Consider the following 25,000-nt stretch of genomic DNA (forward strand, 5'->3'; position numbering starts at 1 on the left):
CTGAGTGTGTGTGTGTGTGTGTGTGTGTGCGCGCACTGCATGTGTGTGTATGTGTGTGCGTGAGCACTGCATGTATGTTTGCGTGTGTCTGTGTGTGTGTGCACTGTAGGTGTTTGTGTACTACAGTATATGTGTGTGAGTGTGTGTGAGTGTGTGTGCACTGTATGTGTGCGTGCAATGTGTGTGTGTATGTGTGTGTCAGAACTGTGTAGTTGTGTGTCTGCGCACATTGTGTGTGTATATGTGTGCGTGTGAGCACACTGTATTTGTGTGTGCACCCACTGTGTGTGTGTGCAATGTGTGTGTGTGTGTGTGAGAACTGTGTATTTGTGTGTGTGCCCACTGTGTGTATGTGTGTGGAGCACACTGTATTTGTGTGTGCACCCACTGTGTGTGTGTGTGTGTGTGAGCACACTGTATTTGTGTGTGTGCCCACTGTGTGTGTGTCTGTGTGTATGTGTGTGAGAACTGTGTATTTGTGCGTGTGCCCACTGTGTGTGTGTGTGTGTGTGAGCACACTGTATTTGTGTGTGTGCCCACTGTGTGTGTGTGTGTGTGTGTGAACTGTGTATTTGTGCGTGTGCCCACTGTGTGTGTGTGTGTGTGTGTGTGAGCACACTGTATTTGTGTGTGCCCACTGTGTGTGTGTGTGTGTGTGTGTGTGTGTGAGCACACTGTATTTGTGCGTGTTCCCACTGTGTGTGTGTGTGTGTGTGTGTGAGTGAGCACACTGTATTTGTGTGTGTGCCCACTGTGTGTGTGTGAGCACACTGTATTTGTGCGTGTGCCCACTGTGCGTGTGTGTGTGTGTGTGTGAGTGAGCACACTGTATTTGTGTGTGTACACCCACTGTGTGTGTGTGTGTGCGTGCATTGTATGTGTGTGTGCCCACAGCTTTCAGCAGTGTCAACACTCCAACGTCCTGTCACTTAAATGACAGTTAACAAGTGTAATACACACAGGACAGTGTGTGTACCTCTCAGTGTGTAGTAACACCTCAGGGGTTGTGTTGTTGTAGAAAAATAACCAGCGACATAAGTGTCCTGACCATTAAGCCTTAATATTAGTGTCTGCTCAAAGTGTCACTCCCACTCACATGTGCTTCTCTCTGTGTGTGTGTGTGTGTGTGTTTTAATTCAAGGTTATAAACACTATCATTGTTGTACACCTTCCCCAACCTGCAGGTTGCCATAGCGACGAACTCATGCCCCAGCAGCCATGGCATCTCAAGCGATTTCCGGAACTACTGGAACTATCACCTGTATGTGTGTGTGAGTGAGTGTGAAATGAGCCTGAACAGCAGCAAGCCGGAAGGGTGACACACCTGAGTGACACACACACACACACACACACACACACACACTCACATCTGCTGCTTAAAACCACCTGCCTTATTGTGCCCTTACAATGGCTTCTTCCACTCAGCCTCAAGCACAGACACTCTTCATTCACACGGCTAATACACGCTACAGGGTCTGGAAACCCGTGATGTCGAGCTCGTCACGTTTGTCCTCGCTGAGAGGCAGAAAGACAGGAGTATAGCAGGAGTATACCTTTTTTTTTTTTTTTTTTGCTTCTGTCCATCCTCGGGTCTCTTTTTTCTGAAAATGTCCTCCTCTTTCTAATCCCCTTCACGTAGAGGTGAAAACAGAGGATTTTTATAATCAGCAGTTCACTTTCTCATTTTTGCAGCTCACTCTACAACCGTTACAGACAAAAACAAAGGCCAGATTTTTTTTTTTTTACATTTATTTTGGTGCACTGTTTTTTTTCTCAGAATGGACGGCATTGTGCGCATCCTTGCTCTTGCGACTGGGAAAGTGCAGTTTTGTTAAAGAGACTGAAAGAAGGACGTTTTTAAGATGGCTGCCGCAGTTCTTCCCCTCTTCCTGGTTCTGACGTGCGTCCCAGTCTTCCTGTCGTCCCTTCAGCCAAGCGAACGTCGTGTGGTGGCCTACGTGCCTGGCGACTTGATCATCGGTGCTCTGTTCTCTGTCCACCACCAGCCAGCGGCAGACCGTGCACATGAGCGCAAGTGCGGTGCTGTACGTGAGCAGTATGGCATCCAGCGTGTTGAGGCCATGATGCTGACACTCGACCGCATCAATGCCGATCCAGACATCCTGCCCAACGTCACGCTTGGCTGCGAGATACGTGACTCCTGTTGGCACTCTGCTGTCGCGCTCGAGCAAAGCATCGAGTTCATACGCGACTCGCTCATTGCCGCCGAGAGCCCCACGGCCTCTCCACTCAATCCCGTTTCCGAAGACGTGCCACCTGGGGGCGAAATGAAATGTTCCGAAGGCCTGCCCCCGAAGGGAAAGAAGCCAATCGTGGGCTTGATCGGACCTGGCTCAAGTTCGGTGGCCATTCAGGTACAGAACCTGCTGCAGCTGTTCAACATCCCTCAGATTGCTTACTCAGCCACCAGCATGGACCTGAGTGACAAATCGCTGTATAAATACTTCATGAGGGTCGTACCATCTGATGCGCAGCAGGCCAGAGCCATGGTGGACATCGTCAAGCGCTACAACTGGAGTTACGTCTCCACCATTCACACAGAGGGTGAGTAAAATACACTCCTTTTATCAGGTTAATTCTGGTTCTGACTCGCTTCGCTATCCACACGGTGGTCACGCTGTCTGACCCTTATTGTTCTCCACATTTACATATTCGGGTGTTTCCTGGTTCTTTGGAGATCCAGCAGATCTCATTGTTTTCGTTTCTCTGTCTATTATTCTCTACAACTCTCTGTCCATATAAATTCTGACTATACACACACACACACACACACACACACACATATATGAGTTCAGAGATACACACAGCAAGTGCTTGGCCCCCTGAGTCTCATTCAGGGTGTACTCCTGCATCACATTCAGTATCCTGGGAGAGTTAATGAAGATGAATCAATTAGTGATATGTATACACACACACACACACACACACACACACACACACACACACACACACACACTGCAGTACAGTGCAGCACATTTACTGAGTCAATTGTTGTATACGCTGTGTGTGTGTGTGTGTTTGTGTGTGTGTGTGTGTGATTGAACTCAATTTCTGTTCCCTGTTGCTATCACACCTCTGTCTCTTTTCTACACACACACACACACACACACACACACACACACACACACACACACACACACACTCTTATGAGGCTCCAGTGAACTCACTGATCCTCAGTCTCTTGCTCCCTGATACACCTGTGTGTGTGTGCGTGTGTGTGTGTGTGTGTGTGTGTTCATGTCGCTGTCTAATGGCTACGTCTAAAAATGTCCAAAGTCCATCAGTACATTAATATCACTTTACTCATAACTTAGTCTCTCTCTCTCTCTCTCTCTCTCTCTCTCTCTCTTTCTCGCTTTCTCTCTGTTTTCATTTGTTCTTTATAGACAGGACACCCGAAAGCTCCGATTACGCAGCGTGTGAATAATGATGTTGTTCTGACTGTAATTAAAACTGCAGGTGATTTTAACGCCGTCATTCGAACACAATATCGTTTCCATAGTAACAGCTCATTTACTGCTACTCGAATAGCTCCTCTTGTGTGGCTAATAATAAACAGATAAAAACATGATGGTCTTTACTCAAGAAGAAGAAAGAAGAAAACAGTAAAGTGAAGACGGTACAAAGGAAGGAAAGATAAATCTTTATTCATTGATAATCAAAAGAAAGAAAGCAGTGAAATAGAGGTAGGAAGGATGAACGGAAGGAAGGAAAGAGCAATAAATAATGTAGGGAATAATAATAAAGTGTATATAAGAAATTAAAGGAAAGAAAAAATCTTAATTGATAATCAATCAATCAATCAATCAGGAAAGCAAAATAATGAAGATAATGAAGAAATAAAAGAAAGACAGAAAGAAATAAAAATGAAAGAAGCAAGGATTCTTAATATTTTATTTCTCAATATTTCAGCTTTCAGAAATCTTTTTGTATTCACTGGTTAACAGGGTTAATAAAGCTAATATTCCCTCCATCACATCCGTTTTTCCTCGCTTGTACCTGGGGCTGCTACCTGATTGGTCGAGTGAGTGTGTGATGTCACTCTGTGGCTTTCTGGAAAACTCCTGGAAGTGCTGCGACGAGGAACAATGCTCTTTAAAATCCTCCACTTTCCACCCACCTCGTGTCCGTTTCCCGTGGGCTGACGTGTGAAATGGCAGAAAGAAGTGTGTGTGTGTGTGTGTGTGTGTGTGTGTGTGTGTGTGTGTGTGTGTGTGTGTGGGTAACGGTGCCAGGTGAAGACGTACTGTGCTGCCAGTGTACATCTAGCACTCCCTGTGTTCTCTTAGTCATTTTCTCTTAGTCAGAAAAAGAAAAATATTCAGACAGAGAGAGTGAGACAGCGCGCGCACACACACACACACACACACACACACACACACACACACACACACACACACACACACCTGGAAGCACTAGCATGCACACTGATGCTTGTCTTGATTCACATGGTAATTTTGTGAATAATTAATAATGACAATATGAAGTGTTTTCTCCATAGCAACCTGTCTGACTTTCTCCGTCTGTCTGGAGAGTTTCTTTCTTTCTTTCTTTCTTTCTTTCTTTCTTTCTTTCTTTCTTTCTTTCTTTCTTTCTTTCTTTCTTTCTTTCTTACCTTTCTTTCTTTCTTTCTTTCTTTTCATTCTTTCTTTCTTTCTTTTCTTTCTTTCTTTGGTCTCCTTGTATGTGTGTATGTGTATATGTGTGTGTGTTTCCTGAGACAGTGTGTATCTGGTTTATTTATGTCCTTTAATAATCCTATTTTATTTCCTTTAATAATCCTATTTTATTTCCTTTAATAATGTATTGATTAGTGCAGGTGTTGGATGGAGATTTAAATCCAGCTGTGAAGGACGAGGTGTAACACAGCTGAGAGACAGGAGGGTGGAGACAAACAGACAGGTTAGAGTGAGACAGGCGCAGAGACGGAAAAGCAGAGGAAGTGAGAAAATGGAGATGAAAGCTGGAGAGGAGAGGAGAAGAGGGATGATGAGAAGAGAGAAGAGGAGAGGAAAAGAGGGAAGAGGAGAGGAGAGGAGAGGAGAGAGAACAGAGAAGAGAAGAGGAGAGAAGAGGAGAGGAAAAGAGGGAAGAGGAGATGAGAGGAGAGAAGAGAAGAGTGAAGAAAATAGGAGAGGACAGAAGAGAAGAGGAAAGAAGAGGAGAGGAAAGGAGAGAAGAGAAGAGTGAAGATGAGATGAGAGGAGAGAGAGGCTTGTGTTAGTCTTGAGTGGCTCAAAAGACTCTTCACTGAATCCTCTAGAGCTCATCTGCACCTGTCTGCTGAAGCTGAGACATGAGTGTGTGGGTGTGGGTATGTGTGTGTGTGTGTGTGTGTGTGTGAGAGAGAGAGAGTGTGTGGTGTGTGTGTGTGTGAGAGAGAGAGAGAGAGAGAGAGAGAGAGAGAGAGAGGCAGAAGACAGCAGTTCATTCCAAGAGAAAGAGGGAGAAAAATATGGAGAGAGACAGGAGAGAAGACAATAATGCAGACAGAAAGAACAAGATACAGATAAATAGAGAACAAAAGCGGGGCTAAATGATTCAAGGATATATATATATATATAGATAGAAGAGAAAGAAGATACAGTAGATAGATAGATAGATAGATAGACAGACAGACAGACAGACAGATAGATAGATAGATAGATAGATCAGAGAGCAGTATACACAATATACACACAGAGAAAGAAAGAGAGAGAGAGTGAGAGAGTGGAGGTTTGCAGACAGGTAGTCAGGAAAGCAGAACCTTTATGACATCACACGCACAAGCACACACACACACACACACTCTCTTTCTCTCACTCTCTGTCTCTGTCTCTTTGTCTCTGTCTCACTCTCTGCCTGTCTGTCTCTTTGTCTCTGTCTCACTCTCTGTGTGTCTCAGTCCATCTGAATTATTTTGTTAAGTCACTTTGCATTTTAACGGAGCGAGAGTGACAGCACGAAATGTTCTAGAGCACTGAAAAAATGACAGAATTAATCCTTTCATTCCTCTACCCTGTCTGTCTGTCTATCTGTCTGTCTGTCTGTCTGTCAGACCCTCTCCTATTCCATCTGCAGATGTGTGTGTTGGGTGTGTTAAAGCTAGCCAGTTATCAAGTCCTCTCTTGTCTTTGTGTCTTTCTCTTATCCTTTCTCTCTCTGCTATGTGTGTGTGTGTGTGTGTGTGTGTGTGTGTGTGTGTCCGTCATGGATGAGGACATGTATGTACCATATGGTCATGTCTGGATGTCCTCTTTCACACAGCGCCTGAACAGAAACATCGAACTGTTCTCTCAGTGTGTGTGTGTGTGTGTGTGTGTGTGTGTGTCTTAATGTGCAGCTACACCATTAAATAAAATGAGCGTATTCATTTCCTCTAACCTATTTACATAAACAAACAGACAGAATAAAGCACTACTATCAACATGAGCTCTAGGAACAACAACAGAAGAAGACAAACCTGATGTTCTACTGATTCTAGAACCACATCAGAGACTTTAAAGGTACAGGTGAGATTTAAGAACCATGTCATATACTTTAGTAGCCCATTGCAGCTTCTCAGATGGTTACAGGACAACACCGGCGCACACTGGCGTCTATCAGACGCTCTAGAACCGCACCGTGTGAGACTTTAGATTCCCAGCAGAGATTCTAGAACCACACCAGAGACTCGAAAGCCATCTCAGTGACGTGATAGAACCTTATCACGCTGTAGAACCCCAGAACTCTAGTTTGTGTTATGTTATATTGTGTTGTTACACTGTTACGACCTTGTGTAACTCACTGTAGTGTAACAACATGCTTTAGCACAGTATAACATGAAGGTAACACAACACGATGTAACATGATGTTGTGTTACGCTACATTGTTGTGCTACGTTGTTGTGCTACGTTGTTATGTAACGTTATTGTCATGCCATGTTAACGTCAGGTTGTCATGTTGCACTACGATGCACTACATTATGGTACATGATGTTGTTACACTGCGTCATGCCACGCCAGGTTATGCTGTGTTATAACACATACATGATGTTATGTCATACTTCAAGTTGTAATAAGTGACGTAGCAGCCGAGCTCGCCTGCTTCCTAATGACGTTAGCAACCAGCACTGAGAAGACAAACAACGCCTTATTTAAACTAATGATAGGCTTCATTGTGTGTGTGTGTGTGTGTGTGTGTGTGCGTGTGTGTGTGTATGTGTACCATCTGTGTGTGTGCTGTCTAATGCTCTCACTGTGAGACTAATTACAGGACTTTACATGCCTCCACAGAGACCAGTGGCCACCTTACACACACACACACACACACACACACACACATATTTCATTTGCATGCATCAGTAGAGAATTCTTTCCTCGATAGGGGGAGGTAACAACACCTGTCAGTCACAGACATGGCTCCACCCCCTCGTTATAAAAAGACTCATCACATCCACATACTTTTAACACCTATTTCTTTTTTTCTCTTTCTCTTACACTCTTTTCCCTGATCTGTGTCTCTCTTTCTTTTCTAAAACACCAGTCATTCATCTTCTCTTTTTCTCCTTTTCCTACTCTTCTACCCATTCCCATTATTTTACTCCTATAAATGTCTTTTCTCCGCCCCTTTCTCTCTACATTCACCAGTCTCGCTCTCTTTCCTTTCTCAGTCTCTCCTTAGATTTTGCTTCATTATTATAAACCATCCTGACACAAAGACATTCTGTCGTTCTCACTGTCTTTTCTTTTTCCCTTCATTATTTTTGCAGTCTTTTTTTCCCCTAGAACCCCTCTGGCTCTCATTCTGTCTCTTTCGTGTTCACTCTCTAAAACATTCTTACATGTTTTAATTCCTTGCGCTCTTTTTCACACATCCTCGGGTCTTCATTACGCTCAGCTGCCTCTCTCTCACCTGTGTACTGTATAATTACTCTGATTTCTCTCTCTCTCTTTCTCTCTCTCTCTCTCTCTCTCTCTCTCTCTCTCTCTCTCTCTCTCTCTCTCTCTCTCTCTCTCTCTCTCTCTCTCTGTCTCTCTGTCCAGGTAACTATGGTGAAAGTGGAATGGCAGCGTTTAAAGAGATGGCGCTGAAGGAAGGGATCTGCATCGCACACTCCGATAAGATCTGGAGTAACGCAGGCGAACAGAGTTTTGACCGTTTGTTGGCGAAGCTGCGCAGTCGTTTGCCCAAGGCCCGTGTGGTGGTGTGTTTTTGTGAGGGCATGACCGTCCGCGGAATCCTTATGGCCATGAGACGTCAGAACCTCTCTGGGGAGTTCATGCTCGTTGGCAGGTCTGAGACTGCAAAGCGTCATCAACATCTTCATCATCGTCATCCTCATCCTCATCCTCATCATCATTATATAATAATCATCAGCCACTGCTGTGTACAAAACCGAAGGATGCCTTGATGCCTATGTGGTCTCATAAGACTATAAAGGTATGTGTAAGAATGCGCTTTGAGACGGGCTTTAAAGGCAGCGCCAACACTTCACCATGTTGCTAGGTTACCAACGTGCCATAACTACAAAATTCAGCTTGGTTTTGGACATGACTCGCCGCCACCCTGCTCACACGCCGTTTGTTACCAACATCGTGATAATGTTCCACATCATCACCATCACCGTGACCATCACAGATCACCTCCAGTGCCTTGAATTTCATTAACACTCTGATCATCAAATTCATCATCATCACCATCATCATCATGTTCTTTATTTTGGGTCAAATGAACCACACACACACACAAAAAACATGCACACACACATGCACACACACACACAGTCACAAACCTGTGCTGCCTTTATATATTAATGACTCACTTGCTTTGTTGTGTGTGTGTGTGCGTGTGTGTGATTTAAATGCCTCTCTGTAAAAGTAAATCGTCCCTGCTGTCTTTAAACCCCACCACACCCCCCTCCACCCCAAATCACCACCCTGTCTTCTGCCCTTATGCGTCATTAGGCTATATCGAGCTCTGAGCCCTTGTCCGCTTGTCACATTCTGCTGCTAAAAACTCCAAATCCCAGAATTCTTAGAGATCATATTTTATTTTATTAGATATGTTTCACAATGTTGTTCAATATATCTGCTTTTTTTTTCTAATGACTGTAAGAATCTGGTGTTTTCTAATGAAAACGAGGGATATTTGAATCCAAACCTGTGTTCAGGAACCATGTGACTCAAATCTACCCTTGGGGAACCACACAGGTACACAACATCCTGCACGTCCTGTCCTCTAACTAATGATGCTAAAGGTTCTGTAAAGTACAATGACGTTAATGTGGACACGCTGCTCCTAAAATAAGGTACGATTATGTGTCTTCAGGAAGATTTAATAGTTCACCACATTCCTCATATCATTACAGGAACAAAAAAAGTTACACTGCCACAAAAGTGTTGAGTTGTTTTTTGTCATTCATGTAATTTTTAACTGCAGTCACTACACACATATCACTGATGACTGAATTGTTGTGGTGTAGTGTTAGTGTAGTGTTACTGTAGTTGTAGTATAGTGTTAGTGTAATATTACTGTAGTTGTGGTATAGTGTTAGTGTAATATTACTGTAGTTGTGGTGTAGTGTTAGTGTAATATTACTGTAGTTGTAGTATAGTGTTAGTGTAATATTACTGTAGTTGTGGTATAGTGTTAGTGTAATATTACTGTAGTTGTGGTATAGTGTTAGTGTAATATTACTGTAGTTGTGGTGTAGTGTTAGTGTAATATTACTGTAGTTGTAGTATAGTGTTAGTGTAATATTACTGTAGTTGTGGTATAGTGTTAGTGTAATATTACTGTAGTTGTGGTATAGTGTTAGTGTAATATTACTGTAGTTGTGGTGTAGTGTTAGTGTAATATTACTGTAGTTGTGGTGTAGTGTTAGTGTAATATTACTGTAGTTGTGGTATAGTGTTAGTGTAATATTACTGTAGTTGTGGTATAGTGTTAGTGTAATATTACTGTAGTTGTGGTGTAGTGTTAGTTTAATATTACTGTAGTTGTGGTATAGTGTTAGTGTAATATTACTGTAGTTGTGGTGTAGTGTTAGTGTAATATTACTGTAGTTGTGGTATAGTGTTAGTGTAATATTACTGTAGTTGTGGTATAGTGTTCGTGTAATATTACTGTAGTTGTGGTGTAGTGTTAGTGTAATATTACTGTAGTTGTGGTGTAGTGTTAGTGTAATATTACTGTAGTTGTGGTATAGTGTTAGTGTAATATTACTGTAGTTGTGGTATAGTGTTAGTGTAATATTACTGTAGTTGTGGTGTAGTGTTAGTGTAATATTACTGTAGTTGTGGTATAGTGTTAGTGTAATATTACTGTAGTTGTGGTGTAGTGTTAGTGTAATATTACTGTAGTTGTGGTGTAGTGTTAGTGTAATATTACTGTAGTTGTGGTGTAGTGTTAGTGTAATATTACTGTAGTTGTGGTATAGTGTTAGTGTAATATTACTGTAGTTGTGGTATAGTGTTAGTGTAATATTACTGTAGTTGTGGTGTAGTGTTAGTGTAATATTACTGTAGTTGTGGTGTAGTGTTAGTGTAATATTACTGTAGTTGTGGTGTAGTGTTAGTGTAATATTACTGTAGTTGTGGTATAGTGTTAGTGTAATATTACTGTAGTTGTGGTGTAGTGTTAGTGTAATATTACTGTAGTTGTGGTGTAGTGTTAGTGTAATATTACTGTAGTTGTGGTATAGTGTTAGTGTAATATTACTGTAGTTGTGGTATAGTGTTAGTGTAATATTACTGTAGTTGTGGTGTAGTGTTAGTGTAATATTACTGTAGTTGTGGTGTAGTGTTAGTGTAATATTACTGTAGTTGTGGTATAGTGTTAGTGTAATATTACTGTAGTTGTGGTATAGTGTTAGTGTAATATTACTGTAGTTGTGGTGTAGTGTTAGTGTAATATTACTGTAGTTGTGGTGTAGTGTTAGTGTAATATTACTGTAGTTGTGGTATAGTGTTAGTGTAATATTACTGTAGTTGTGGTGTAGTGTTAGTGTAATATTACTGTAGTTGTGGTGTAGTGTTAGTGTAATATTACTGTAGTTGTGGTGTAGTGTTAGTGTAATATTACTGTAGTTGTGGTATAGTGTTAGTGTAATATTACTGTAGTTGTGGTATAGTGTTAGTGTAATATTACTGTAGTTGTGGTGTAGTGTTAGTGTAATATTACTGTAGTTGTGGTGTAGTGTTAGTGTAATATTACTGTAGTTGTGGTGTAGTGTTAGTGTAATGTTACTGTAGTTGTGGTATAGTGTTCGTGTAATATTACTGTAGTTGTGGTGTAGTGTTAGTGTAATATTACTGTAGTTGTGGTATAGTGTTAGTGTAATATTACTGTAGTTGTGGTATAGTGTTAGTGTAATATTACTGTAGTTGTGGTGTAGTGTTAGTGTAATGTTACTGTAGTTGTGGTATAGTGTTAGTGTAATGTTACTGTAGTTGTGGTGTAGTGTTAGTGTAATATTACTGTAGTTGTGGTGTAGTGTTAGTGTAATATTACTGTAGTTGTGGTGTAGTGTTAGTGTAATGTTACTGTAGTTGTGGTATAGTGTTAGTGTAATGTTACTGTAGTTGTGGTATAGTGTTAGTGTGATGTTACTGTAGTTCTGGTGTAGTGTTAGTGTAATGTTACTGTAGTTCTGGTGTAGTGTTAGTGTAATGTTACTGTAGTTGTGGTATAGTGTTAGTCTAATATTACTGTAGTTGTGGTGTTTTTCCATCACAATAATGAAATGTAAATAAAACATTAATATCTGCAAAAATCATTAACATTCAATACAAACACTGAACCCTTTAATAAAACCATAATATAATTTTCACAACGATGCTTTATCAGTTGTGCCCAGGTTGCCATGGAAACAAACTACTATGATCTTTGGGGAATATTGGAGTGCCCCCATTTCTCACCACATCCTCCCCCTTTTTTATTTCCCTCTTTATTCCTTTGTTCCCTATTTATTTTGTGATTCAAATGATTTCTCTTTATTATTATTTAACACAGTCCATATAAATAGAGAAGCTGTGTGTGTGTGTGTGTGTGTGTGTGTGTGTGTGCGCTAAATCACATATTCACTAAACTTTTATTGTAAGTGAACACTGGATGAATTGATGAATTGAAATGAATTTATTAGGACTAAATTAAAACATGGTGTGTGTGTGTCTGTGTGTGTGTGTGTGTGACTAATTTAATTTGTTTATTTAAATGAGTTGTTAAATGAATAGATACACAAAAACAAAACCATGGTAACATGCTGATTAGTGTATGGGCAATTTGCCATATTGTAGTTAAAGTGTAGTTTTGCTGTAGTGTAGTTTTGGTGTGGTGTGGTTTTGGTGTAGTGTAGTTTTGGTGTAGTTTTGCTGTAGTGTAGTTTTGGTGTGGTGTAGTTTTGGTGTAGATTTGCTGTAGCATAGTTTTGCTGTAGTGCAGTTTTGGTGTGGTGTAATTTTGCTGTAGTGTAGTTTTGGTGTAGTGTACTTTTGCTGTAGTGTAGTTTTGGTGTAGTGTACTTTTGCTGTAGTGTAGTTTTGGTGTAGTGTAGTTTTGGTGTAGTGTACTTTTGCTGTAGTGTAGTTTTGCTGTCGCATAGTTTTGCTGTAGTGTAGTTGTGATGTACTTTTACTGTAGTGTAGTTTTGGTGTAGTTTTGTTGTAGTTTTGCTGTAGTGTAATTTTGCTGTAGTGTAGTTTTGGTGTAGTGTACTTTTGCTGTAGTGTAGTTTTGCTGTAGCATAGTTTTGGTGTAGTGTAATTTTGCTGTAGTGTAGTTTTGCTGTAGTGTACTTTTGCTGTAGTGTAGTTTTGGTGTAGTGTAGTTTTGGTGTAGTGTACTTTCGCTGTAGTGTAGTTTTGCTGTAGTGTAGTTTTGGTGCAGTTTTGTTGTAGTTTCGCTGTAGCGTAGTTTTGCTGTAGTGTAGTTTTGGTGTGGTGTAGTTTTGCTGTAGTGTAGTTTTGTTGTTTCGCTGTAGCGTAGTTTTGCTGTAGTGTAGTTTTGGTGTGGTGTAGTTTTGCTGTAGTGTACTTTTGGTGCAGTTTTGTTGTAGTTTTGCTGTAGTGTAGTTGTAGTGTAGTTGTGGTGTACTTTTACTGTAGTGTAGTGTTGGTGTAGTTTTGTTGTAGTTTTGCTGTAGCGTAGTTTTGCTGTAGTGTAATTTTGCTGTAGTGTAGTTTTGGTGTAGTGTACTTTTGTTGTAGTGTAGTTTTGGTGTAGTGTACTTTTGCTGTAGTGTAGTTTTGGTGTAGTGTAGTTTTGGTGTAGTGTACTTTTGCTGTAGTGTAGTTTTGGTGTAGTGTACTTTTGCTGTAGTGTAGTTTTGGTGTAGTGTAGTTTTGGTGTAGTGTACTTTTGCTGTAGTGTAGTTTTGCTGTAGCATAGTTTTGCTGTAGTGTAGTTGTAGTGTAGTTGTGGTGTACTTTTACTGTAGCATAGTTTTGGTGTAGTTTTGTTGTAGTTTTGCTGTAGTGTAATTTTGCTGTAGTGTAGTTTTGGTGTAGTGTACTTTTGCTGTAGTGTAGTTTTGCTGTAGCGTAGTTTTGCTTTAGTGTACTTTTGCTGTAGTGTAGTTTTGGTGTAGTGTACTTTTGCTGTAGTGTAGTTTTGCTGTAGTGTAGTTTTGGTGCAGTTTTGTTGTAGTTTCGCTGTAGCGTAGTTTTTGCTGTAGTGTAGTTTTGGTGTGGTGTAGTTTTGGTGTGGTGTAGTTTTGCTGTAGTGTAGTTTTGGTGTGGTGTAGTTTTGCTGTAGTGTACTTTTGGTGCAGTTTTGTTGTAGTTTTGCTGTAGTGTAGTTGTAGTGTAGTTGTGGTGTACTTTTACTGTAGTGTAGTGTTGGTGTAGTTTTGTTGTAGTTTTGCTGTAGTGTAGTTTTGCTGTAGTGTAATTTTGCTGTAGTGTAGTTTTGGTGTAGTGTACTTTTGGTGTAGTGTAGTTTTGGTGTAGTGTACTTTTGTTGTAGTGTAGTTTTGGTGTAGTGTACTTTTGCTGTAGTGTAGTTTTGCTGTAGCATAGTTTTGCTGTAGTGTAGTTGTAGTGTAGTTGTGGTGTACTTTTACTGTAGTGTAGTTTTGTTGTAGTTTTGTTGTAGTTTTGCTGTAGTGTAATTTTGCTGTAGTGTAGTTTTGCTGTAGTGTACTTTTGCTGTAGTGTAGTTTTGCTGTAGCGTAGTTTTGCTGTAGTGTACTTTTGCTGTAGTGTAGTTTTGGTGCAGTTTTGTTGTAGTTTTGCTGTAGTGTAGTTTTGGTGTAGTCTTTTCTGGTACTGATGTTTTATACTGTCCTTCTGTAATTCTGCTGAGGTTCTCCAATTTTGGTTCTATAGTGTTCTAACTTTTTTCTCTTTCTCCATCTCTCTCACTCGGTCTTTAATCCTCTGTGCCCAGTCTTCATTGTCATTATTTTTTTCTTCTCCCTTTTTACTAGAGATGATAAGAGACTTGGAGAGAAAGACATAGTGAAAGACAGAGAGCGGGAGAGAAGGAGAGATGGAATGCAAAGCCAGTACCCCTTCTGCTGCTTGTTACCGTGGCAACAGCACTGAATCCCTACATAGCAGAGGGAGAGTAAAAGTGAGAGAAGGGCAGAAGGAAAACAAGGGACCCGCTGCTGACACAAACCCCCACCCTACTAACCCTTATACACACACTCACACACTCACACTTACACGCATAGAGGAAACTGAAAAGGTGTGTTAGAGCAGTGTGTGTGTGTACGCATGTGTGCATGAAAGAGAAAGAGCTTGAGAGATGGAAGCGTGTATTTGTGGGACCGTGGCCTGTGTGTTTGTGTGTGTGTGTGTGTTATAACAGCAGGAGGAAACAGTGTCACTACTGTAATTACCATCTGCCCAAGGTGTGTGTGTGTGTGTGTGTGCGTGTGTGTGTGTGTGTGTGTCTGTCTGTCTGTCTGTCTGTCTGTCTGTCTAATGAGGGACAGTAAACCACTGTAAATGCATTTTGTCAGTGTCTGTACAGCTATAAAGAGTACACACACACACACACACACACACACACACACACACACACACACACACACAAAGAGAGGTCACAGTAACTACATGCACATTTAACAGATGCAAAAAGCAACACAATCTTTACAGCCATCAGATGAATAAACAGGAAGTTCAAGTTGAACTCTCACACAACTGTCTTCCTGTCAGCACTGAATTTATTTTTTATTCAACTTCACACTGTGAAACTTGACTGATGAACAGAGTGTAGATGTAGAGAGAAAGGAAGTGAACATGTCCCAGTGCTCAGTTCTCTCAGAAGTGAAGCGTTCACACCTCCAAAACATGCTGACCTAGCTAGCACAACTTAGCCTACTGCTAAAATGCTAGCTAAACTAGGTATTCTTAGCCAGTTAACTTAAAAATATTGTCACGTCTCTCCCCCTCACGCTGAGTCTCTTCTGTCTTGTCATCTTTTTTTTTTTTTTTTTTTTATCTCTGTCCACAGAGTGTCACTGAAAACCAGCTACAATCCCTAGTACACTGGAGTTAGCATGTTAGCACTGGCATTAGCTACAGTAATGATTGTGCAACAGCCTGCTTTTGAACACATGGAGTTTAAACATTATTATTTCCTCAGACCAAACTAAATATAGAAAGATAAATCTCTGTGAATCTTATGACAGCTTTAGAGGATTTAGAATGAAGTCGTACATTAGAGCACCGTGTGGGTGTAAAATAAAGTGTGTGTTTGTGTGTGTGTGTGTGTGTGTGTGTGTGTATGTGTGTGTGTGAGAAAGGATGGGGAGCCACGATGTGTATAGCATTTAAATTCCACTGACCCTCTCTGTGTCTGGTACACACTGTGATTGACTCAGCACTGGTGTGTGTGTGTGTGTGTGTGTGTGTGTGTGTGTGTGTGTGTTTGTACATGTATGTGTGCAATATGACATTTCTTTAATGATTTCTACCCAGACCATATTGCCAAGGTCCACCTCATATTTCCTATGACAGCGAGAGAGAGAGAGAGAGAGAGAGAGAGAGAGAAATTCCAGTGTGGACATCAGCTAGGAGCATAATAAATGGTTTTCTGTCAAAAGTTTGTGTGTGTGTGAAGGAACTCGCAGATGTTCTCTGAAATACACACAGAGCTTTTTGAAGACCAAAGATAATTGCAGTTCGCCCACACAGCTGTGTGAGCTGCTGAATGAGAGACACACACAGAGAGAGAGAAAATCTCACTCATTTTGGCTTTGGCCCATGAGGAATAATTCTTTGTGTGTGTGTTTGTGTGCATGTGTGTGCGTGTGTGTGTGTGAGTAATGACTGTAAGTTTTAGGGGGCGTGTGGTGCGACACGGTGCAGTTTGTCAGTGTTGCCGTGGCGACAAGGCAACCTCAGAACTGTGATGGATTAGACGTCGGGATGAATTTACACATCTGCATTAGACTCCGCCCCTTCTTCTTTAGATTGATAGATAGATAGATAGATAGATAGATAGATAGATAGATAGAGTGTGGTGATATATAGATGTGTTTCTTTCTTTCTTTTTCTCTTTCAGTGGTGAGTCGGTTGTTCATATTTACACTTTTTTACGACGCAAACTGAGTCTAAACAAACAGTGACAGCCATCGCCATGGCGATCACTCGCCTCTTGTCTCCACGGAAACGGACTTATTTGATGGAGATGATCAGTGTGAGAGAGAGAGAGAGAGAGAGAGAGAGCGAGAGAGAGATTTATGGGTCTGAAAGCTTTGCTTCATTAAAGGAACAGTCATAATTCAGAGGTCAGTTTGTGTTTGTTGTGTGTGTGTGTGTGTGTGTGTGTGTGTGTGTGTGTGTGTGTTTTACACTTGGCTAGAGGTGATTAATGATCATCCTTTACAGTGAGAATGAGACAGAAACAGAGAGAGATTGATGTTTGTGATATATGTGATATATGGACAGTGTTTAGCAGATGTTCTTATCCAGATGTTTCCTCATGTTAGTACAGACGGGTCACTAAAACCCTGTAACAGAGGACTAGTTATAGCTTGTTAGTTATTAGAACGGTTAAGTGATGGACATGCAGCTTCACTTGAAGGCAATAGAGCAATGAAGTGGTGAAGAACTTCAGGAGATTCGGAATCTGATTGAGGAGTGCGATGGTGAGCAGAAGGACACCTGCCAGGACCTAGTCTCACTAGTGCAGAGTTGTCACCATGACAACACCCACCTGAGTGAATCTGTAAAAACGTGAAGAGTTTAGGAACACGAGGAGAGAAGGATAGCCGAGCGAAAGAGACGTGAACATGGAACGAAGGAGAGAGACGGAACTGGAAGGAGAAGGAGGGAGTGAGAAGGAAATGGACAGAAAATGAAAATAAAAGAGAAATGTACGGGGAACGGAGAGAGAACGAGAAAAATGGATACAGAGAAAAGAAGAGATGAATAGATAATGGAAGATTGAGTGAAAGAGAGAGTAATGGTCTAAAAATAAATGCTGGACAGTGACAGAGGAAGACAGGAAGTGCGACAGTGCATCTGAGAATCCATACAGAGATGAGAGACGTTTCATTCACACGTCGAACTTATTCCACTGCTGTGTCTGATATTTACCTTCAGAAGGACAACGAGATACAACATCTACAGTGTAACAGTCGTCGTAATATCTTCACACGTTTCCATGTACGTTATGCTACTGTGTACTATGTTTTGACTCCGCCCACATCAGGATTATGGTCATGTGACCCCGGTGTTTGGGCTGAGTGAAGATTAAAGACAACATTAAGACAACAGAGAACTGGAGAAACTATTGTGTATTGCTCCAGGCCATCTGGCTCTAAGTGTGTGTGTGCCAATTAAACTGAGCTAATTTGACAAACACACACACACACACACACACACACACACACACACACACACACACGCTCTCTATCAGGAAGTGTCACTTTATCGGTTATTGATGATGAATTCATCGTGCATTTGTGGAATGCAGAACACACTGAAAAATATGTTCAGGAATCTGTGCTCATTCAGAATAATTCAAATCAGGCAGTCCAGATAGAACGATATATGATGTATAACACACACACACACTCACACACACACACACACACTCTCTCTCTTTCTCTCTCTCTCTCTTTCTCTCTCTCTCTCTCTCTCTCTCTCCTGAATGAACCCTTTGTGCACAATTTGTCTAATCTTCATTTGTAATGAAGTCTATGAGCACAACCTCTCCAAGCCATTTTCTGTGTCTGTGTCTGTGTGTGTGTGTGTGTGTGTGTGTGTGTGTGTGTGTGTGTGTGTGTGTGCGCATTATCTCTCACACACAGACTAGTTGCTGGCAGTCATTTGCATATCAGGCCGTGTTGCTGCACATTAATTGTTCACCTTTGTTGTAATTTGTGACCTTGGAATGTCAGAACTCTTAAAAAGGGTGAGCTGACACACACACACACACACACACACACACACACATAAACAGATGGCATCATCTTTTGCCCCACGTGTGTAGCTGATAACCTCAGAGTACACAGGAGTGTGATTGGCTGTGGCTGTATCTATGACTACGGCGTTTCGAGAGAATCCATGTGGTACAACTGTGAACTGAGTTGCTGTGTGTGTGTGTGTGTGTGTGTGTGTGTGAACTAGATCATGCAGTATTGGCTGTGAAATGAGAGAATTAGAGTGCAACATGTCAAAGGGTGGAGATTAACTAGAAATGATTGAGATAAAATAAAAGAAATAAGAAGAGATGGAAAAAGACAGCGATAGAAGCTGTGAATGGATGGAGGACCTACCTAACGTTAAAGCAAAACTCCGCCCCAAATAAAACGGCTCTGGATATTGAAGCGTTTTTGTTTTTGTCTCCATAGTGACGGATGGGCGGATCGTTACGACGTGACTGACGGGTATGTGCGTGAGGCAGAAGGTGGGATCACGATCAAACTGCGCTCAGCGGATGTCAAGTGGTTCGACGATTACTATTTAAAATTACGTCCTGACAACAACCTACGCAATCCGTGGTTCCCTGAGTTCTGGCAGCATCGCTTTCAATGCAGACTGAAGGGTCATCTACAGGAAAACCCTAACTACAACCGGACCTGTAGCAGTAAGCACACACACACACACAGACACACACACACACACACACAAACACACTCACACACACACCACAGAACTTTAGAGCCATTCTTATGCTACAAACAGAAAGATGTGGGCATGTGGAGGTGGGGGATGAGAAACAAGTTTAAAGGTGCCCTTCCACACAAAACCGTTTTTACTTTTATTTTTTGATATGTGTTTGGTCCATATGTGTTTGTGTTGTGTCGTGAATGTGAAAACGAACTGTTACCTCCCCGGTCAGTTATAGCCACTTAAAAGAAATAAGGGGAGAAATCAGGTCAGTTGGAAAAGCTGGTCACTCTGACGTCAGAGTGACTGAGCTCATTACTATTCATGAGCTCTCCCACTTGAGACCGCGCCCCCAGAATTCGTGTAGCTCAGTGAGTTTCCTATACAGCAAGGATGGCTGAACGTCAACAGGCTTGTGAAGAAGCCGTTCTGCCGCAATTCAAGGTGATTGTAAACAAATTTCCTCTAGCCTAGGCTACTTATTGCGCTGGGTGAATGAATAGTCATGCTCTCATATCCTAGCGGTTAGCCAATCGGAGCCAAGCAGCATAGCTCATTTGAATATTCATGAGAACTGGCGCAAATCGAGCTGAGTCTTCCTGCAGGCTTTCTATACCACACTAGAATGGCTTGAAACAAGGTAACCAAGGCATTATTTCCACAAAAAAATGTTACAGAGTCCATGATAAACTTCAGACATTACCACAAATGTAATGAAACACGTGTGGCAGGGCATCTTTAATAATCAAACTTAACCCCAGTTCATGAACCCAAACTCAACCCTAGTTTAATAACCAAAACTCAACCCAAGTTTAAGAGCCCAATGCACAGCCAGTGCAATAACCTACTTAACCCCAGTATATAGCCTAAACTCAACCCAAGTTTAAGAAACCAACTCAACCCCAGTCCAGTTTCTGACCTAACCCAAGTATGAGAACCCAAACTCAACCACAGTTTAAAAACAGTTTCATTTCTGTAGAAAAGCCTGGTATAATATCCCAAACTTAACCCTAGTTCATTAACCGACTCAGTTCTTCTCCAGTAACCGATTTATACCTAATATAATAATCCAAACTCAAGCCCCAGTAAACACAGTACTGGACCAAACTCATCTCAGAACCTCACAGTTGGTCAAACCCAGTTCAATAACCTGAATCACTAATAACTCTCAGTCTTGATAATTCAGTAACTCACAATAATAAGAATGAAACCCAGCACAAAATTCGACCGCAGTTTAGTAATACACACGTGACCCAGACTGATTTAAATAACCCACAAATTCCATTCAACAACTCGAACAACTCACATTCACACTCATCCCTAAACACCTTCTAATGGACCCAAACCCTTTACAGTGAAGGGGAAAAGGCCGAAGCTCATCAACTCCTTCAAGCTGCGATCAGCTCAGTTTCATTTTAGTAACACAAAAGGAACACAAACACACTCCAATAGTGTAAACTCGACCCCATTTCAACATGTCTAGGCCAAAAACCTTCACTTAATAATCAAGAACATGTCTAGGTTACCTGAAGTCAAAGATCTCTCTGCTCATTTTCCTGACATCCCGGATCTGACTACAAAAATAAAAATTATGCTCTTTTTTTTTCTTTAATCCGTCCTTTTCTTTTCACCAAAAGCACTAAATTATACTCTGAGTACCTGCCTTTCTGTTCCTGTCTCTTTCTGTGCCCTCACTTGCCCTTCTTTTGACAATATTTCTCTCTCTCTCTCTCTCTCTCTCTCTCGTTCTCTTTATTCTCTCTTTCTTTCTCTCTCTCGCTCTTCTTCTCTGAGTCATCCCTGCTTCATTTTTCATTCATACCCGAAGTGCACACTGTTCACATCAAAGCACCGCAGGTTCAAATAGACCCATTTTAATAAGAAAAGAAAACGGGAATATGAATGAAACGCAATTTGTGTCTGCTGAATTTTGGTTAGAATGAGAGAGAGAGAGAGAGAGAGAGAGAGAGAGAGAGAGAGAGAGAGAGAGAGAGAGAGAGAGAGAGAGAGGGAGAGAAAGAGAGAGAGGGAGAGAAAGAGACAGAGAGGGAGAGAAAGAGAGAGGGGGGAGAGAGAGGGAGAGAAAGAGGGAGAGGGGGAGAGAGAGGGAGAGAGAGAGGGAGAGGGAGAGAAAGAGAGGGAGAGAGGGAGAGAAAGAGAGGGAGAGGGAGAGAGAGAGGGAGAGAAATAGAGGGAGAGAGAGGGGGAGGGAGAGAGAGAGAGGGAGAGGGAGAGAGAGAGGGAGAGAAATAGAGGGAGAGGGAGAGAGAGAGAGAGGGGGAGGGAGAGAGAGAGAGGGAGAGAGGGAGAGGGAGAGAAAGAGAGAGAGAGAGAGAGAGAGAGAGAGAGAGAGAGAGAGAGAGAGAGAGTGATATGAAGTGTCCTGAGGTTAAACTCCAGGGGTTTTAAGATGCAATGGATGAAGTCAGGAGGAAGAAGAGTGTATCAGGACTTCACAAGTAGGCCAAAAGTCACAAACTGACTCTGGTGACGACACCCGGCTAACGAGCTAACGATGCTAAAAAGCTAACAGTACAAATATCTAGCTTTTAAAACGCACTTTAGAGGACTTTATTCTGCACCAAGACAAAATTCTGTCATTATATTAGAGCAAAAAAAAAAGAAATAGCTAAAAATAAATGACAAATTTGGAACTAATTCGACGTGCTATAATTGGATTGCTATATATGAGGTACTTTGAAAAAGATTGATGGGGTGCAAATAAAATATCCATGACTAATGACTCAAAGGAAAGACCTGAACATATAATTACTAAAGCAGCTACGTTTCATTTCAACATTGGAGGCTGTTTTATCCACCAGTTTGTCAGGAAAAACAAGTCCACACTAAAGCCTTTGATCGGTTTCTAGGCACTTCCTGTCTCACAGACATCTCTTCTGCATCTCTTCTCCTGTCTTTGTCTCCTCCAGAGCTGGATTCGCTGAGGCAGCAGTACGCCCAGGACACTAAGATGGGTTTTGTAATAAATGCGATCTACAGCATGGCGTACGGGCTTCATAAGATGCAACGAGCGGTCTGTCCCGGGATGGCGGGTCTCTGCGATGCCATGCGGCCAGTCGACGGCTCCAAACTGCTCGAGTTTCTCATTAAGACCAACTTTACTGGTGTCAGTGGAGAGAACATCTACTTCGATGAGAACGGAGATGCACCGGGAAGGTACGCAGAGTCAAACATTCAGCTCGTCGGTCAGTCAGTTAACCAGTGAGGAAGTTAATCAGTGACTTATTCAGCCAGTCAGTTAATAAGCCATTCAGTTAGTCTGTCATTTAATCAGTTAATCAGTCAGTCAGCTAATTACTTAAATAATCAGTCAGCTAATCAGGTAATCAGTCTGTTAATCAGTCAGACAGCTCATCAGTTAATCAGTCAGTTTATTCTTTTCATCAGTCAGTTAGTCAGTCAGTCAGTTAATCAGTCAATCAGCTAATCCAGCGGTGGCCAATCTTATGCACAAAGGGCTGGTTTGGGTGCAGATTTTCATTCCAACCCAGCAGAAGCCATTGTTCTTGGCTTTTAGTAAACTCTGGTGTGGCATCTGCTTGGTTGAAATGAAAACCTTCACCCACACCGGACCTTTGTGGATAAGATCGGACACCGCTGAGCTGATTATTTGGTCAGCTTCTCAGTCAGTTAGTCAGTCAGTCAGTTAGTCAGTCAGTCAGTTAATTGGTCAGTCAGTTAATCAGTCAGCCAGTTAGTTAATCGGTTAATCAGTCAGTCAGTTAATTGGTTAATCAGTCAGTCGCTTAGTTAATTGTTCAGACAGCTAATCAGTCAGTCAGTTAATCATTCAGTCAGTTAATCATTCAGTCAGTCAGCCAGTTAATCATTATTTAGTAAGTCAGCCAGTTAATCGGTTAATAAATCAGTCAGTCAGTTAGTCAGACAGTTAATCGGTTGGTCAGTCAGTCACTTTGACAGACCATCACTGAGATCAGTCAATTCAGATAATTAGTCTAGTCACCTTGTCATTCATTCAGTCAGTCAGTCAGTCAGTCAGTTATTCAGTCACTCAGTAAATCCGTCATTCAGTGAGTAAGTCATTTTGAGGATATCTTAAACTCACCAAAGAAGTGCTGTGACAATTCAATCAACCTATCAATCGTGTGGGTTAAGATTTATGGGCTTGTGTGTGTTTAGTTACGTGATCATGAACTTTAAGAAGATGGGAAAAGACTACTATGACTACATTACCGTGGGCACCTGGGATATCAGCGGCCTGCAGATAAATGACGACGAAATCTGGGCAAACAAAGAGAGCATCATTAAGTCAGTCTGCAGTGAGCCCTGTGATAAAGGACAGATCAAGGTCAGTGTCTCAGACACAAACACTTTCTGAAGTCTTATAATGACCATGTTATTTATTCTTCATGTTTCTTTCATCACAACTCGCCTCACTAGGAAAAGAAAACGTCACCATCTCTTTATCTCTTCTCATCATTAACCACACCCCAGTTAGCCCCACCCTTAATGAGCTGCCTTCACTGACCCTGACTTTACTAACCCCATGTCAGTAGCTCAGCTTTTCCTTTCCTCCAGCTTTCACTGTATCTGACTCTTTCAGTCCTCGTCTGTCTCTAGCTGATGCCGTATGGTTCTCTGAGTCCAGGTGCTGAAGGAGCATTAAGAAAATGTTGGATGTAAAATATTTAAAAAAACACCTAACGGATATGTGCAGCAATCTGGGTGATGGGTTTAAGAAACAATATGCCTCGCCTTAGAGAGAGAGAGAGAGAGAGAGAGAGAGAGAGAGAGAGAGAGAGAGAGGTTAGAGACAGTTTTCTTTCTCCAGTGGACATTAACACATTGACAGAATTAGTGAAATGTCACCGTGAGCCTTAATGACATTTCTCTAAGTGGTTACAAAATGTCAGCTTTAAGTTCGTCTTTGATTTATCACACATTAAATGGACTGATGAGTTCCAGCAGGCCTGCAGTGATTCACTTCACTAAGCTCATTTAACACTTTCAGAGGTGACAAATTGGATAGAACTTTTTTTTTTCTTACATTTAATCCAGTTTCAACCTGTAATTGGCTTCAGGGCTCCTTAATTAATCAGGAGCACGGGGAGAACTCTGGTCTCTTTAGTGTTACACTGATGTGCACAAATCTATCTATCTATCTATCTATCTATCTATCTATCTATCTATCTATCTATCTATCTTTCTATCTATCTATCTATCTATCTATCTATCTATCTATCTATCTATCTATCTATCTATCTATCTATCTGTCTATCTTTCTGTCTATCTATCTATCTATCTATCTATCTATCTATCTATCTATCTATCTATCTGTCTGTCTGTCTGTCTGTCTGTCTGTCTGTCTGTCTGTCTGTCTATCTATCTATCTATCTATCTATCTATCTATCTATCTATCTATCATCTATCTATCTATCTATCTATTTGTGAATCTTTTTGACAATCCTATAAAAAACAAATAGTGCTCCTCCTAGTGGTCCATCTCTTTTTGGTCCTTCTTCTCTTTGTCTCACTCTCTGTCTCACTCTCTGTCTCACTCTCTGTCTCACTGTTTCTGCAGGTGATCCGTAAAGGTGAGGTGAGCTGCTGTTGGACCTGCACCCCCTGTAAGGACAACGAATACGTGTTCGACGAGTACACCTGCCGAGCCTGCGAACTCGGATTCTGGCCTACCGATGACCTCACAGGTACAATCATTTATTTATTACTTATTATTATTATAAAAACTTTTAATTGTTTTTTTTTCCCGTTAAACAGTAATGTATTGTGATGCATAATACAGCACTTCCACTGGAACTCTAGCATAACCAGAAAGTGATTCGACTCTGAATCGACTCAACTGCAGGAAGTGAATCAAATCTGTGAACTGCTAAGCTGAGCCAAAGCACAGAGCTCTAGAAAACTAACAAACCCTCTGTGCTCTCTGTGTTGGGGTGATACTTTTTTTT

The 25,000-nt window shown here is 41.4% G+C and overlaps 1 protein-coding gene across 1 annotated transcript in view; it reads left to right on the top strand.

Annotated features, from left to right (window-relative positions):
• Positions 1-1,862: 1,862 nt before the first annotated feature.
• Positions 1,863-25,000, top strand: part of grm5b (glutamate receptor, metabotropic 5b) — a 34,001-nt gene continuing 10,863 nt past the window's right edge. Inside the window, exons 1-6 of the mRNA XM_060888876.1 lie at positions 1,863-2,565; positions 8,025-8,274; positions 18,791-19,026; positions 21,980-22,226; positions 23,211-23,379; positions 24,613-24,739. Of these exons, the coding sequence (XP_060744859.1) occupies positions 1,863-2,565; positions 8,025-8,274; positions 18,791-19,026; positions 21,980-22,226; positions 23,211-23,379; positions 24,613-24,739 (1,732 nt within the window). The remainder of the gene's footprint in view (positions 2,566-8,024; positions 8,275-18,790; positions 19,027-21,979; positions 22,227-23,210; positions 23,380-24,612; positions 24,740-25,000) is intronic.

Source organism: Tachysurus vachellii, chromosome 15, assembly GCF_030014155.1.
Source record: "Tachysurus vachellii isolate PV-2020 chromosome 15, HZAU_Pvac_v1, whole genome shotgun sequence".
Lineage (NCBI taxonomy): Eukaryota > Metazoa > Chordata > Actinopteri > Siluriformes > Bagridae > Tachysurus > Tachysurus vachellii.